The sequence below is a fragment of the Acomys russatus genome, chromosome 15, assembly GCF_903995435.1.
Source record: "Acomys russatus chromosome 15, mAcoRus1.1, whole genome shotgun sequence".
Classification (NCBI taxonomy): domain Eukaryota; kingdom Metazoa; phylum Chordata; class Mammalia; order Rodentia; family Muridae; genus Acomys; species Acomys russatus.
In genome coordinates this window covers 60,603,059-60,616,660 of record NC_067151.1, presented here as the reverse complement: position 1 = coordinate 60,616,660, position 13,602 = coordinate 60,603,059, and the positions used below count along the sequence as shown (strand labels likewise).

Sequence of the window (13,602 nt, the reverse complement as noted above, 5' to 3'; positions counted from 1 at the left end):
CTCAAACCGTGGGTTGTCAGAGTAGGCTTGGCTTTAGTCTGTTAGTCACGGCTACACATTGGTGACTAGCCTGAAACCTAGTTGTGAAAGGAGAAAGGCAAACGGGTGGTTCTCATCTCTCACCTGGTCACTGGGTGGGAGCACCGGTGCATCTGAGCCCTGTCGCCTGTGGTGCTGGGCCACTCTGGCCAGGATCACAGGGGAGGTTTGAGGGCTGTCTAGTCCAGGATCTGACAGAACTGAATTCCGATTCATCAGTGACTAGAAGAAGAGAATTCTGTGAGAAGGAACCTCATCCAGACGACTCTCCAAGCTCAGCCTGCTTTATAACGACAGCCATGCTGACACTCAGCCCTTGACGATACGTTCTTCCACCTAACCTTCCAACAGCTCTGAGGAAAGCATCGTCACTCAACCCGCTCTTCACACAAAGAACCAGGCCACAGAAAGGTCATCGGACTTATTGACGGTCAAAGAGCTTGCAGTATTTGTTCAGCCCAGGAAGTCTGCCGCAGGTCACACACCTCATTGCCAAGTGCGTCACCGTTTATGTATGTAAACTATAGGTTACCGAGGCCCATACTATATCCCACCATTTTCTTGGTAACTTTCCCACATATCTGTCCTCTTAGATATCCATCATATTCTCACCAATAGTCAGGAAATTGCAAATGTTACTAAAATAAGCTTAATAAGTCTGGCTAAATAGATATGTTACTGTTATCATCATTCTTTTACTCATTTTACTCTTTTTTTTTTTTTTTTTTTTTCCCCCTTTCCCCAAGACAGGGTTTCTCTATGTATGTAGCCTTGGCTGTCCTGGACTTGCTTTGTAGATCAGGCTGGCCTCAAACTCACAGAGATCTGCCTGCCTCTACCTCCCTGAGTTCTGGGATTACAGGTGTATGCCACTGTGGCAGGCTATTCCTTTTCATTTTAACTTTTTTCATTAATTAATTTATTTAATCACTTTACAGCCTGATCGCAGCACATCTCTCGTCTCCTCCTAGTCCCACCCTCACATGCCCCCTTCTCCTCAGAGAAGAGGAGGCCTCCTATGGGTACCAACCCACCCTGGCACATCAAGTGGCAGGAGGACTAAGAGCATCCTCTCTCACTGAGGCCAGACAAGGCTGCCCAGCTATGGGAAAGGGATGCAAAGGCAGGCAACAGAGCTGGAGACAGTTCCCACTTCAATTGTTAGGGGACCCACAAGAAGAAGCAGCTGCACATCTGCTATATGTGTATAGGGGGCCTAGGCTATTTTAATATTCTTAATCTTATATACCAACTGAGAGTACCTGGGAGAGAGGCTTAAAAAAAAATCTGAAAATTTCTGACTGGAGTAGAAAAGGATGTGCAGCAAGGAGAGTAAGCACCACACCTAACTGGGTGGGTTCATTAATACTGCCTATCTTTCCACCCACACTTTACAGAGCCAACCAACTGTGATAAAGTACGAGCAACGTGATGACCTGCCAGGAGGATGCACGTCAAAGCCACTCGGATCTAGAACACGGTGACTAAGTCCCTAGAGTTAGAATTGTGGAGAAGGTGTTCAGATACCGGGCCAGGGCCTTCAGTGGCCAGCAGAGCCAACCAGTGCCCAGGGGTGGGACATTTAAATGGGCCTGGGCCTGCTGGCACTCACCTCACTGACAGAGGGAAAGCGTTCTGTCCCAGAGTCCAAGCCACTGTCTGCCTCCTGGGAATCCAGAGAGAGGCGGCCTGAGAAGGAAACAGGTTAGACAGTGTTAGAAAGGGATCTCAGGTCCAGAAGAACGACCTTCTTGTGGGGAAGCTGCCATCGTCCCTTCATCTTTTTCATCTCAGGATCCCCAGGTTCTCCTAGCACCCTGGTCTTTTACGCTGCCCATGTCCAGCTTTTGCCTACTTCTACATCTGGGCACAGAACATGCCATTGCCTAAAATAAGACTGTGTAATCCCCTCACAGCTACTCTTATTCTTTAGCTTATTTCTGACCCTTTTCTGGTCACCACCCCTTTTCACAAGAATTTGCTGAGCTCCTAAGTGCCACATGCTGCCAAGCAAGCTGCTGTCTGGACCTCTCATCTCAGCAGCTCCTGTTTCTGACTTGGCCATCGCTTATTTGAACATATCTAACTGCCTTATGTATTGGTGTCTTTTTACCTCATTATTCTAGAATCTGCACCATTGGGAGAGACTGCCATAGAAGAAGCCTCGTATACCCCAGAGGACAACGGGGTTTACCTTCAGATGTTCTCTGGCTGTTGTCTCCATAGAGTGGAAGAATATCCTAAAAGAGAGAAGACCATAGAGTGGGGAATTCTTCTGAGCCTCTCCCACTCCTGTTCCCTTTTCCAACTAGAGCCATGTTTGCTTTTATAGCAAGTGTCTGCTTTACTGCCCAGGAAATACCCAGCTTGATGATATGCTCTTCAGGTATGTCCTTTGAGAAGGTGGTGGTCCCTAACGGTGGGAAAGGAGCTTGACCATTATTGTAAAAATGAACAAAAAAACCTCCCTTCACTTACCACCCTGGACTTCAAAGCATTTAGTGCCTTATTTGGGTTAGATACAGGAAGAGATTTTCTAACCATCAAGGAATAAAAAAGTCCTAAACCTGCACTGAGGGAAAATGTTAAACATCTGTGTCTGTGGAGGGGTGGTGGTGGTGGTGGTGGAGCTCAGTGCCACAGCCACTGTAGAGTTAACACTGACCACGTTCAACTGCGCACAAAGCACTTTCTTAACTGCACTCAATCCTTCAGCAACTCTAGGCAAAGGAGGCTATTCCTGAGTTACAAACAAGGAGGCAGGAAGAAGCTCAGATGCTCAGAAATCTTTCTAAGCCAGGTCTAGAGCCCAAATGTCCTCATGTCACAGACACACACACACACACACACAGACACAGACACAGACACACACACACACACACACACACACACACACACACACACACACAGACACACACACACACAGGCATGCTTTAGTTCTGGCAATACCCTGCTAAGGTAGATTCTGCTGTGTCCTTCTTCTAAACGTGAGAAAACAAACAAACGCTCTTAGTGGTTGGATTACTTGGCCATGAGTCTGAAAGTTGAGGGGAACTAGAGCTGGTAATCCAAACTGCATGGTCTAAGCCCATAATCTAAGACATCCACCATGATATAAAATTTCTTTAGAAAGTGACTTTTAAAAGCTTATTTGCCTATGCTTTTACCAAATTCTCAACAGGATATCTAAAAGAAAGAAAGCAAAATGCCTTAAACAACTTTTATATATGTATGAGTGTTTTGCATGCATGTACATATGTGTACCATGTGTGTACAGTGCCCATGGAGGCTAGGGAAGGGATTGTATTCCCTGGAACTGGAGTTAGAGATGGTTGTGAGCTACCATGTGGGTTCTGGGAAATGAATCTGGGTGCTCTGGAAAAACAGTCAGTGCTCTTAATTGCTGACCCATCCAGCTCCACCTTAAACAATTTCTATGGGTCTGGGAAAATACTGTTCTTAGATACCATAATTTTCTAAGGCTAGTTCTCACAAGGACACAAGTGAGACACTCATAGTGAAGTCCCTGGTGAGAAGAGCAGATAAACAGCCTCCTCCTGTGCGGCATGTTCCATAAAGTACATTTAGACCCTCCTCAACTGACTGAGATCCTTTACTGAGGCTGACGCGGAAAGCACTAGTGTTCCTTTGAAGAGATCCTTAAAAAAGCTACCAGCCAGCCTGGTCTACAGCCAAGGCTAACACAGAGAGACCCTGTCTTGAACTCCAGACCCCACCCCACACCCCCAAAAAAAGAGAAAAGAAAAAGCTACCAGATGAGCGCTCAGTAATGCCAGAGCAGGAAATACACATATCTTGAGGAAGCTCTTCAACAGGGGAGAGTAATCAGCAGATTAAAGCACACTACCCAGTTTACTATATTTCCCTTTTTCACAAGGAGGGCATGAAGCAGGCTTTGTCTCTGGTACCCCATGAAGGCACTGCAGCAGTGCTCAGCCTCTTTGGTGCTAGCCCTGCTGTGGCCCGAGGCTTTCTTCCCTGCTAGTCTCCTTCTGTACTAGTCCCTCCACGGAGCTGGTCCTGGGCAGCGCCTACTACCACTCACCACTAAGCCACCAGTCTCCTGCTGGATCTTCAGCTGTAACTGAGTGACTCGCCGCCGGGCACCTTCCATTTGCTCTTCTAGCAGGCTGGCGGGGTTCCGACTATACACCTCACAGATACGCTAGGGAGGGGTGAGGAGAAAGGAGAGGAGGAGGACGAGGAGGAGGACGAGGAGGAGGGGGTGGGAAGGTAGAGGAGTGGTTAGTAGAAGATAGATGACTTACCAGTAGTAGGAACAGGCAGGTATCACAAAACAAAGAGAGAAGAGATTTCTGTCTACTAGCACATGCAGCTATTTCACCGTATTTAGGGTCAGGAAAGGGTAACTGATGAGAAGCAGAATACATGACGCAGCTGGAGAAAGGAAACAAACAAACCAAAAAACAAAAGGCCTGCCCTAAACTGACCTATTTTTACAGGCTGGATGAGTGAGTTTCACGCACTCAAGTGTGAAACACTGAAGTGACTATCCACAGCACTACACAGAGAACATCAGGGCAAATGTGACAGAATGAAAATCTCAAGTACGGGGAGTAAAAGCTCATCACAAGAAGCTACTAGAGAGCAGGCCCCCATCTACCTCTCCTAACGCATTGCCAGCGTGCAGCAGAGTGAGAGCACAGGGCACAGGAGACCGGCTCCTCGATCTACTAGCTGCGTAGGCTCGGACAGGCCTGAACACAGCTTTCAAGAATGGAGGCGACAGTATCGGCACATCGGATGACTGTACTTGCCAAAATGTTTTGTACAAAAGGACTCGCTAGCACAACATATTAGTTAAATGGAGATGTTAGGCTCACATAGTCACTGACTTCACCTGCAGCTCCTGCTACCTGCCAACCTCGTTAACGTTCCTACATTTACATTCTCTGTTCTATGCCATCAAACCACAAACACTGGTCTCTGCAGATAACATCATCTGAAAAGGATTTTCCCAACATCTGCATCCATCTACTCTCCTGACTCAGAACAGAAATAGAATCTTCTACCACTCTGAACCACTGATTGTCTTGAGTGCTATTTAGACATTCAGATACCTTTAAAAATCTTTCTCAAATGGCTCCTTCCCTTTATCCTAACTTTTAAAGACATCTTAAGTTCCCTAAATTAAATGTGAACTCTCACAACAAAAGTGTCTTTACCAATCCAGATTGCTTTTTAAGCCACGGCTCCATTTTTCTTCCTTTCCCCATAACCCCAGCTACCCTTTAAAAGATGGAACAGAAGCAACAGTGTAGATGTTGGAGGTTAGTTCAGCACCACAGATGCACAATCTTCAACCCTTTGCTTTGCTGTGCTGGCTGACTTCAGCCATATCCCAGCTTCAGTGACTACCTTACTGCTGAGGATGCCCAAATCTCCTTGCTCCAGAGCCGCTTCCCAGAGGGTAGCCAGTCTACCCAGACATCTCATAGGCATGCTAATTCAGACCCAAAGCTGACCTTCATTTCTGTCCTGTAACTCTTGCTCCTGTGACCTATTTGACTCCACTCATGGCACCCAGGCACCAAACTCAGAGCCATCCTTTACTCTTTTTCTCTCCTTAGCACATGGTAATTTTCTCTGATGTGTCTGACTTCTGAGACATCTCTTACCTGTTTCTCTCTCTTTTCCTAACTTGTTCTTGTCCAATCTGTCATAATCATATATATTACAGCAGCCATCACCAATATTTCTTTATGTCAAGTATGTGTGTGCCTCACAATATGTATGAGCAGGCACCTGCAAAGGCCAGAAGAGGCATCTGATGCTTTGAAAATGGGAGTTACAGGTAGTTCTGAGAGGCCTCATGTGCATACTGGGAACTGAGCTCGGGTCCTCTGCAGGAACAGCAAGTGCTCGTAACTACAGAACCATCTCTCCAACTCCAGACACACACTGACTGACTTCCATAGCCTTTGGGAGAAACTCCAAGATTTGTAAGTGACCCAAATCATTTCCCAAATATTGTCCTCTACTGTCATTTTCAATGTTTTGGTCACAGTAGACTAAACCCAACTCAATTTATCACCTCATGAAAATTTTGATACGTAACTGCATTCTTCTAGGCTTCTATGGTACCCAAGAATTATTTTAAAGTTTGTCATTGAGATATAATTCATATAACTTAGAGTATATAACACGAGGTTTTTAGTATAGTCATACAATTGCACAACCATTGTCACTGTCAAATTCCAGAGCATTCCTATTCCCTCAGTAAGAAAGCTGCTGTCTGTAAGCATTCATGTCAAGCTACCTCGTCCCCTTTCCATCCTCTGGGGAGCAGCAGGAGTCTGTTTTGCCATTGAGCACCTGTCTACCCTGGACATTGCATATAGGCAGAACCTCATTTGTGGGCTTTGGCCTGGCTTCCTTCATTTAGGATGGCTTCAGGGCTCTTCGGTTTATGCATTCATTCTTTTTTATGGCTAATATCCTGCTGTGTTGTAGATACACTGCATTTTTCTTATCAGTTGATAGACTCTAGGTTGTTTTCTTTCGGCTAGTTCAAAGAGTGGTCATGAATGTTCATGCCTACATTTCTGTGTGAATATGTATTTTCAATTCTTCTTGGCATCTTATCTAGGAGTTGATTTACTGGGTTACACAGTATCTGTGTTTAACACCTGGAAGCACTGCCTACTGTTTCCACGTGACCACATTATTTTATAGTCCCACCATCAGTGATACAGACAGACTGGAGAGTGAGCTTGTAGACTAAATGTACAAAGTATTCCTTAGGTCTGTCCACAGCCTTTACCAGCATGCTACTGTCCATTATTTTGGCTATAAAAATCCTAATAGCTGTGAAGCAGACACAACATCCTGTCATTTCAGGGTGCAGTTCTCCATGTTTTCACAAGCTTACTGGCCACTTGCAGTTCTTTAATTGTGTTGTTGGGCGGTTTTTCACTACATAACCTAGGCCGGCCTGCAGAGTGCAATCCTGCCCCAGGCTTCCAAGTGCTGGAATTACAGGCATATGTCACAATGCCTGCTTGTGTCTTCTTTAGAGAACTGTTCCAATTCTTTGCTAATCTTATTTAGAAAAAGAACATAACTTATGAGGCTGGACTTAGGAGCACTTGCTTCTCTTCCAGACACCCTCTTCTGGGCTTTGAGAGTACACAGAGCTTTGACTGTGACCTCTTTCTTCTCTTCTGTGAGCTGTCCTTTTATTTTTTATATATTATTCCTTTATGCAAAAATATTTCAATTTTTACATCCAATTATCTTTTTGAGAAATTGTTTATACTTTCAGTAGCATAAAGAAACAAGTGGTTATTCCAAGGCTATGAAGACTCATATTCATGTTTCCTTTTAAAAGTTTCATATTTTTCTTTCCTTAATATTCATAATATCTAACATAATGTAAATGTTGTGTACATGTTCAGCTCAAATGCAAAGTCCCCTCTTCCACACATCTCTAGATTTTTATGCTCTTCTTTGTTGAGACTTTATTAACCCATTTGAATTAAATTTTGTTAATTATGTGAGATAAGGATTCAAATTAATTCTTTGTAAATATCCAGTTGATTTAGCACCATTTGTTGCAGAGACAAACACTATTGAATTGTCTTAGTAATTTTGTTGGAAATGAGTAGTTACAGATGTATGGATTAATTTCATACATAATTTTCAATTCTAGTCCATTGACCTATATGTCTGGCCTTATGCTGAACAACAGTGTCTTAACAATCCAATGTGAATATACAAGTACCAATTTATAATGTAGTATATCTTCATCTATGCAATCATGCCATTGAAGGCACACCTCTCGTTTGTCCTGCTAACCATTCAAACTCCTACCACTGGTGTTACCCCATTCACTGTTCTAACAGAATACCCGGCACACTGCAAGGACGCAATGCTTGCTAAGTGTGTTTTCACAACTCCATGCCTTTGACCTAAACTGTTTCCTCACTAACATATCCCCAACTCTTTTTTTATCTGTTTAGTTTTGAGTCAGGGTCTCTCTTTGTAGCCTGGGTTAGCCTGAAACTCACTATGTAAACCAAAAAGGCCTCAAATTCAGAATCTGCTTGCTTCACTCTCCCAAGTGCTAGACTATGAGATATGTGCTATCCTGTCTGTTTTATCCCCACCCACTGTCTCCACTCCTCTGGACCCAACCAAAATATCATTTTACCTTGAAGCTTTTTTTTTTGGGGGGGGGTTGTTTGTTTTGTTTTCCAAGACAGGGTTTCACTGTATAACAGCCCTGGCTATCCTAGTGTCCCTCGTAGACCAGGACTAGCCTTGAACTCACAGCGGTCTGCCTGCCTCTGCCTCCCGAGCACCAGGATTAAAGGCGTGTGCCACCATGCCTGGCTACTGTGAAGCTTTTACATGTCACTGTAATTGTTCTTCCTTCTAAACTTTTATTACAAACTTTCTGTTCTCCCTGCTTTCCTCTTACTAGAATTTGAAATTCCCCCATTAGACTTTAAGTACACTGAAGATAAGAACTACCTCGCATCTCTGGCAATCTCTCTTTGTCCATCATCAATCCATCATCAGTCTAACCCAGCTTCCTGTGCCCATCTGTCCATCCTATGCTTACCTTTCACTTCCTTGGAATCCTCTAAGAGCAATTCCAATGAACTCCAATTTTCCTCAGTTCTACTATAGTTTATTTATATTTTTTATTCCCTTATTTTATTTATAATAAAATATTTCCTTATTTATATTTATGTTTATATCTGTTTCCTTATTTATTTAATTTAGTTAAATATTCATTATCTTAATGTATTAATCATGGGATTCTGCTGACTCATGCCACTGGTCTGCTTTAACAAATTCTGTTGGCCGAAGGCCACCCTTTAATGGTCTCAAGCATGTACATTCTCAGTAGGTTATATACCCACAGGCCCTGATTTACTGTAATTGGCTATGGTCTACAATAAGCTGCACACCCTGGAGACTGCTGTGACAAGGGATAACCGCATGATGATAATGGCCAGTCTATCTTTAACAGTGATCTCACCTGTAACTCTTTTTCCTCCTGCCTCAGCATATTCCTGAGGATTTGAGTGGCATGCTTTTGGACCTCAGGATCCTAGGAACGGAAACACAACAGAAGTGAGACCTGGGGACTAGCTCAATAGCTTAGTTCAAAGAGGAGGAGACTACCCGGAGCAAAAGGACGAACATTCTTTTATACAGGCTTCCTTTTTTTTTTTTTTTTTAACTTTTTGGTGGTATTCACATGTTTCTTTGGCCTATCTCTGCTTACCACACCCCCATTCAATTTAAGTTCCACTGAGGGAGATCTTCAAAAAGTCCCTAGAGTGATGCGTAGGCATCGGGAAAACTGTTACCTGCAGAGGTTTGGGTCCTGTGATGTGCTGTGGAGGTGGCAAGGGTGGAGGCGGAGGAGGAGTCACGGGGTTAACTCTGGGCACGCCGGCCAGAGATGGGTTCTGCTGGAGCCCAGAGACACCAATGGAGGCAGGAGAAGAGCCCAGGAGGGTAAGTGCAACATAGGCGCCAGCTAGCGAGGAAGAAAAAGAGGCTTGCTTGAGTACCGCTGTCTCAAAAAGAGTAGTTACTTAAACCCAAAGAAAATCATCTTTCTCCTTTCATTAAGCCTCACAATCTTGTAGGTTAAACGTCTTCACTCAGAAAGTTCTAGCCATTTTCTAGTTTCCGCCCTCTTGCACTGCACCAAGTTCTTTGTTCTTCTTGTAGAGACCCTAACTAAAATTCCACCCATAAACCTCTCTGGAAAAACTCTCTATGAGGCATCTTACCCAAACCTCCCCCCTTCAACGTAGCTGAGGATGGCCTCCTGCCTCAGGCTAGGTGCTGGGGTTGTACGGGTGCACTGCTGCGCCCAGCTTCCTTCTTTATCTCATCACACTGCACCAATGAAAAGCGCAGCACACCGCCTGCCTGGTTCACAACATCCAAATCCTAGTCTCCCCGCTCCCAAGAGTCCCACCCACGCCCATTATTTATTCCCTCAGTATCTGCTTCTTCTGTCTGTACAGACTCACGTGTTAAGTATTGCTGGCTACATTTCCCCTCGTCTACCTCCACAGAAACCTGACAAGGAAGAATGTGAATGGAACAGGATGACATTTAAGTGAAGTGGGGCCTTAGAAGCCTATGCTCAGGAGGGCAAAGACTGTGCCAGAAATGAAGCTGTCGACTGGGAGACTGATAGAGTCGCTGCTTGACATCACAGTAGGGCTTTGCAGCCCATGTTAAGGCTAAAGATGTGCTTTCAGCTGTCTCAGTATCTACAAATGAAGCCTCTGGGGTCAGGAAACCCGCCAATTTGTCCCAGAGTCCACCAAGTCTCCTATTTTTTCAGTTGCTATGCCCCAAGCAACTCACATTTGATAAGCTTCACCACCTCCAGGTGTGAGCTATTGGTCACCATGGTGCCGTTCACCTGTGGGAGGGACAAATGACATTGAGTAATAGTGGTGAAAACCTTTTTCCTAGTTTCAAAGGCCATTCTTTGGGAAGCCATTCCCAGTGCTTTTCAGTTACCTCTGGTTACTTGTTTACTCAAATTCACATTATCAGTTTGTTCCAAGTTGGCTTCTAAGTTTTCAGGGATAAGACCCTTGTCTCTATCCACTGACTTTTTCAGTTACACCTGTGTGTATCAACTGGCCCTATAGACTTCTTCCTTACTAGAGGAATAATAGTCTTTGCAGCTAGGGTTTCTTTAACGTAGCCAGGACTCTATTCTGCAGAGACAGACCTACATCTACAAGATTATCTCATGTCAACACTGTACGGAAGACAGACTAAGGGCTTGGGTCTTTAACTAGCCACAGCCATTTCCTTTTAACCTTCCCCCACTCCCCCCATTTATGAAATAGGGATAAATAAAACCTATTCCAGAAGACTTCAAGGTGGATGAACACAGAAGCAAGCTACCGTCATCTCTCTTTCCTGCCTGAGAGGTAGTCATGAAATGAGGCACAAGGTAGGCCGCAGCAGCAGGCAGCCTCTGAGCCTCCTACCGCTGTAAGATGGAGGGAGGTCAAGTTTACCACTCACTTTGATGATCCGGTCACCCTCTTTCACGCCAGCTCTCATGGCTGCTCCTCCTGTAGGGAGAAGAGCTGGTCACCAGAGTTCTATAGCCACCCCTAAAGGCCACCAGGTCTACACTAAAGTCCCTCTTAGATCACCTGCTCTGAAACTTTATATCGGAACTTCAAATCTTGGGTGGACACACAATTCTGCCCGAGCAGCAGGATGACTTTTAATCTAGAGTAGACACTGTAAGGTCACACTTAACGCTCTGCTCCTCGCCTAGCTCAGACACAGAGTTCAGAGAGCTGACTAATGTGGGACACTGCAGGGTGGGGCTCTGAGAAAAGTATATTTTTGCTTTATTTCAATGTTTTAAGGTCAGATAAGAATTATATCTTATGATCACATGGGAAACATAATTTTACTGTATTAAATATAGTTAGTAAAGTAAGAAGAAGAAGACCTGGAGAAATGGATTAGAGCAACAGCTTTCAAGCGGATAGCTTATAAGTCTCGAGAAGCTCACAAAGTTATTCTCCAGGTTCTTATCATTAGAATGATGTGACATTCTACTAAAAAAGACTTTTAACCCAATGATAATTTCTTCATTTGAGATGTGCCATATTAAGGCCTTCTGATGCTGGCTGACCAAGAGAGGTGCTCAGAAGAACATGCTTTGACCTTTTCAATTGGAGGGTGCAGAGGTCTTGTTCACTGAATGGTTATAAATAGCTGCTTTCTTGCAGCCTTAATTTATAAGCAAGAAGCAGAATACTACAACAAAAACATGAGAAGTGTAAATATTGTATTTTGTAAATTTGCCCCAAGATGGTCATTAAATTTTATAAGTTGAATTTATCTGTTAAATCCCTCAAAAAGTACATCTAGATGCTTCTGGTATATAGTCTACCCTCTATTTTAGCTTTCAACTTGGGAATTAAGATTCTCCACATCCAAAATGTACTACTTGGAGAGATGTCTCAGTGGTTAATAGCACTTGCTACTTTTACAGAGGCCCTGAGTGGTGTCCAGAACCACCCACAACTGCCTGGATTGCCAGTTTTGGGGATCCCGTGCTCCCTTCTGGCCTCTGTGGGCAGGTTATTATTATAGCTGTTGTTGTTGTTTTGGTTTTTCAAGACAGTTGTTTCTCAGTGTGGCCCTGGCTGTCCTGGACTCACTTTGTAGACCAGGTTGCTCCTGAACTCAGAGATTGGCCTGTTTTTGCCTCCTAAGTGCAGGGATTAAAGTTGTGTGCCAAAACACCTGCTGGTTTTTCTTCTTTCTTTGTTTTTTCAAACAGGATCTCACTATGTAGCCTTGGCTAACCTGGAACTCAATATGTAGACCAGGTTGACCTTGAAAGACATATCACACTTTTAAAAGACTTATTTAGTGTGTGTGTGTGTGTGTGTGTGTGTGTGTGTGTGTGTGTGTGTACACCACAATTACCTTACCACTTGGCCCCTGTGATGGCTAATCTTGGTCATCTATTTGACAACCAAGAATTCTAGAATTCAGTCTCCAAGTCATGCAGCAGTATCATATACACAACGCCTCTTAAGAGCTGTCCACTCATGACAGGAGCGTCACGGCACTCACCAGGGCGCACAGACTGCACCAGAACGATGCGATCGCCACTAACCGTGAAGCCAAAGCCATGTTGGTCCTTTTGGATGATGACACAGCGTTGAACAAGACCTGTTGGGTGTAGGGGATAGACGTTGGGGCAGACAATCTCAATGGAAGGTCAGTTCATCCATGCCAGCCAATTTCTTTTTTAAGTAGCCTTCCCAGACTAATCCAAATCCCCAGATTCACTCTGTCCACACACACTGCTGTAATATACCATCCTCAGTGACTGGTTAATAAAACAGCCTGTAATCAACTTTGTAATCCATATGAGAAGCGACCCTTCTCTAAAGTGCTGAAATGGCTGTCCCTTTAGGCCTGCATGGATGAGACACACTAAAGAAGGGGTAGAGCTAAGCGTAGTTGTGCTCCTCAAGATTAGTATTAAAGACAGGCAGGCCTCTGGGCTGACTGGAAGCTTTACACTGTTATGCCCAGTGAACACAGCAAACAGGGCACCAGAGCTTGTTGACTGGTGTCCCAAAGCTGGATAAATCATGATGATGACTCAGGGTTGTTTTCTTGCCAAATACAGGAAATGATAAATGTCAGGAGAAACCCTTCTATTCATATCAGTATTGCTGCATAAAATAAAATGGAGAGAGAGAAGCAGGGAGCAAGGGAGGAAAGAAAGGAGAAGGGGCGGCAGTGGCTCCCAGTTGTCTTTGCTATGGAGCATCACCAGCAGTGCACACATGTGATAGCATGCTGTGACAGAGGGGCGTGGCTCTGGTTACAACAGAACTACTCCCAGCCCTCAATTCTGTCTTCAGTTAAGTGTAAGGTTGGGCAAGTTTCCTAACTTCTCTCTGTACTTCAGTTTCCTTATCTGCAAAATAAGAATATAAAAGCCACTTCCTAGGTTGGTATAAAGAAGTAATTGCCATA

At 44.3% G+C, this 13,602-nt stretch overlaps 1 protein-coding gene across 1 annotated transcript in view; it reads right to left on the bottom strand.

Moving 5' to 3' along the window:
* The window catches only part of Arhgef11 (Rho guanine nucleotide exchange factor 11), a 107,015-nt gene that overhangs the window by 34,635 nt on the left and 58,778 nt on the right, over window positions 1–13,602 (bottom strand). The window contains exons 4-12 of the mRNA XM_051157418.1: window positions 12,685–12,783; window positions 11,104–11,153; window positions 10,426–10,483; window positions 9,405–9,577; window positions 9,071–9,142; window positions 4,106–4,225; window positions 2,234–2,279; window positions 1,652–1,728; window positions 124–261 (exon numbers count right to left, since the gene is read on the bottom strand). Coding sequence (XP_051013375.1) covers window positions 124–261; window positions 1,652–1,728; window positions 2,234–2,279; window positions 4,106–4,225; window positions 9,071–9,142; window positions 9,405–9,577; window positions 10,426–10,483; window positions 11,104–11,153; window positions 12,685–12,783 — 833 coding nt within the window. The remainder of the gene's footprint in view (window positions 1–123; window positions 262–1,651; window positions 1,729–2,233; window positions 2,280–4,105; window positions 4,226–9,070; window positions 9,143–9,404; window positions 9,578–10,425; window positions 10,484–11,103; window positions 11,154–12,684; window positions 12,784–13,602) is intronic.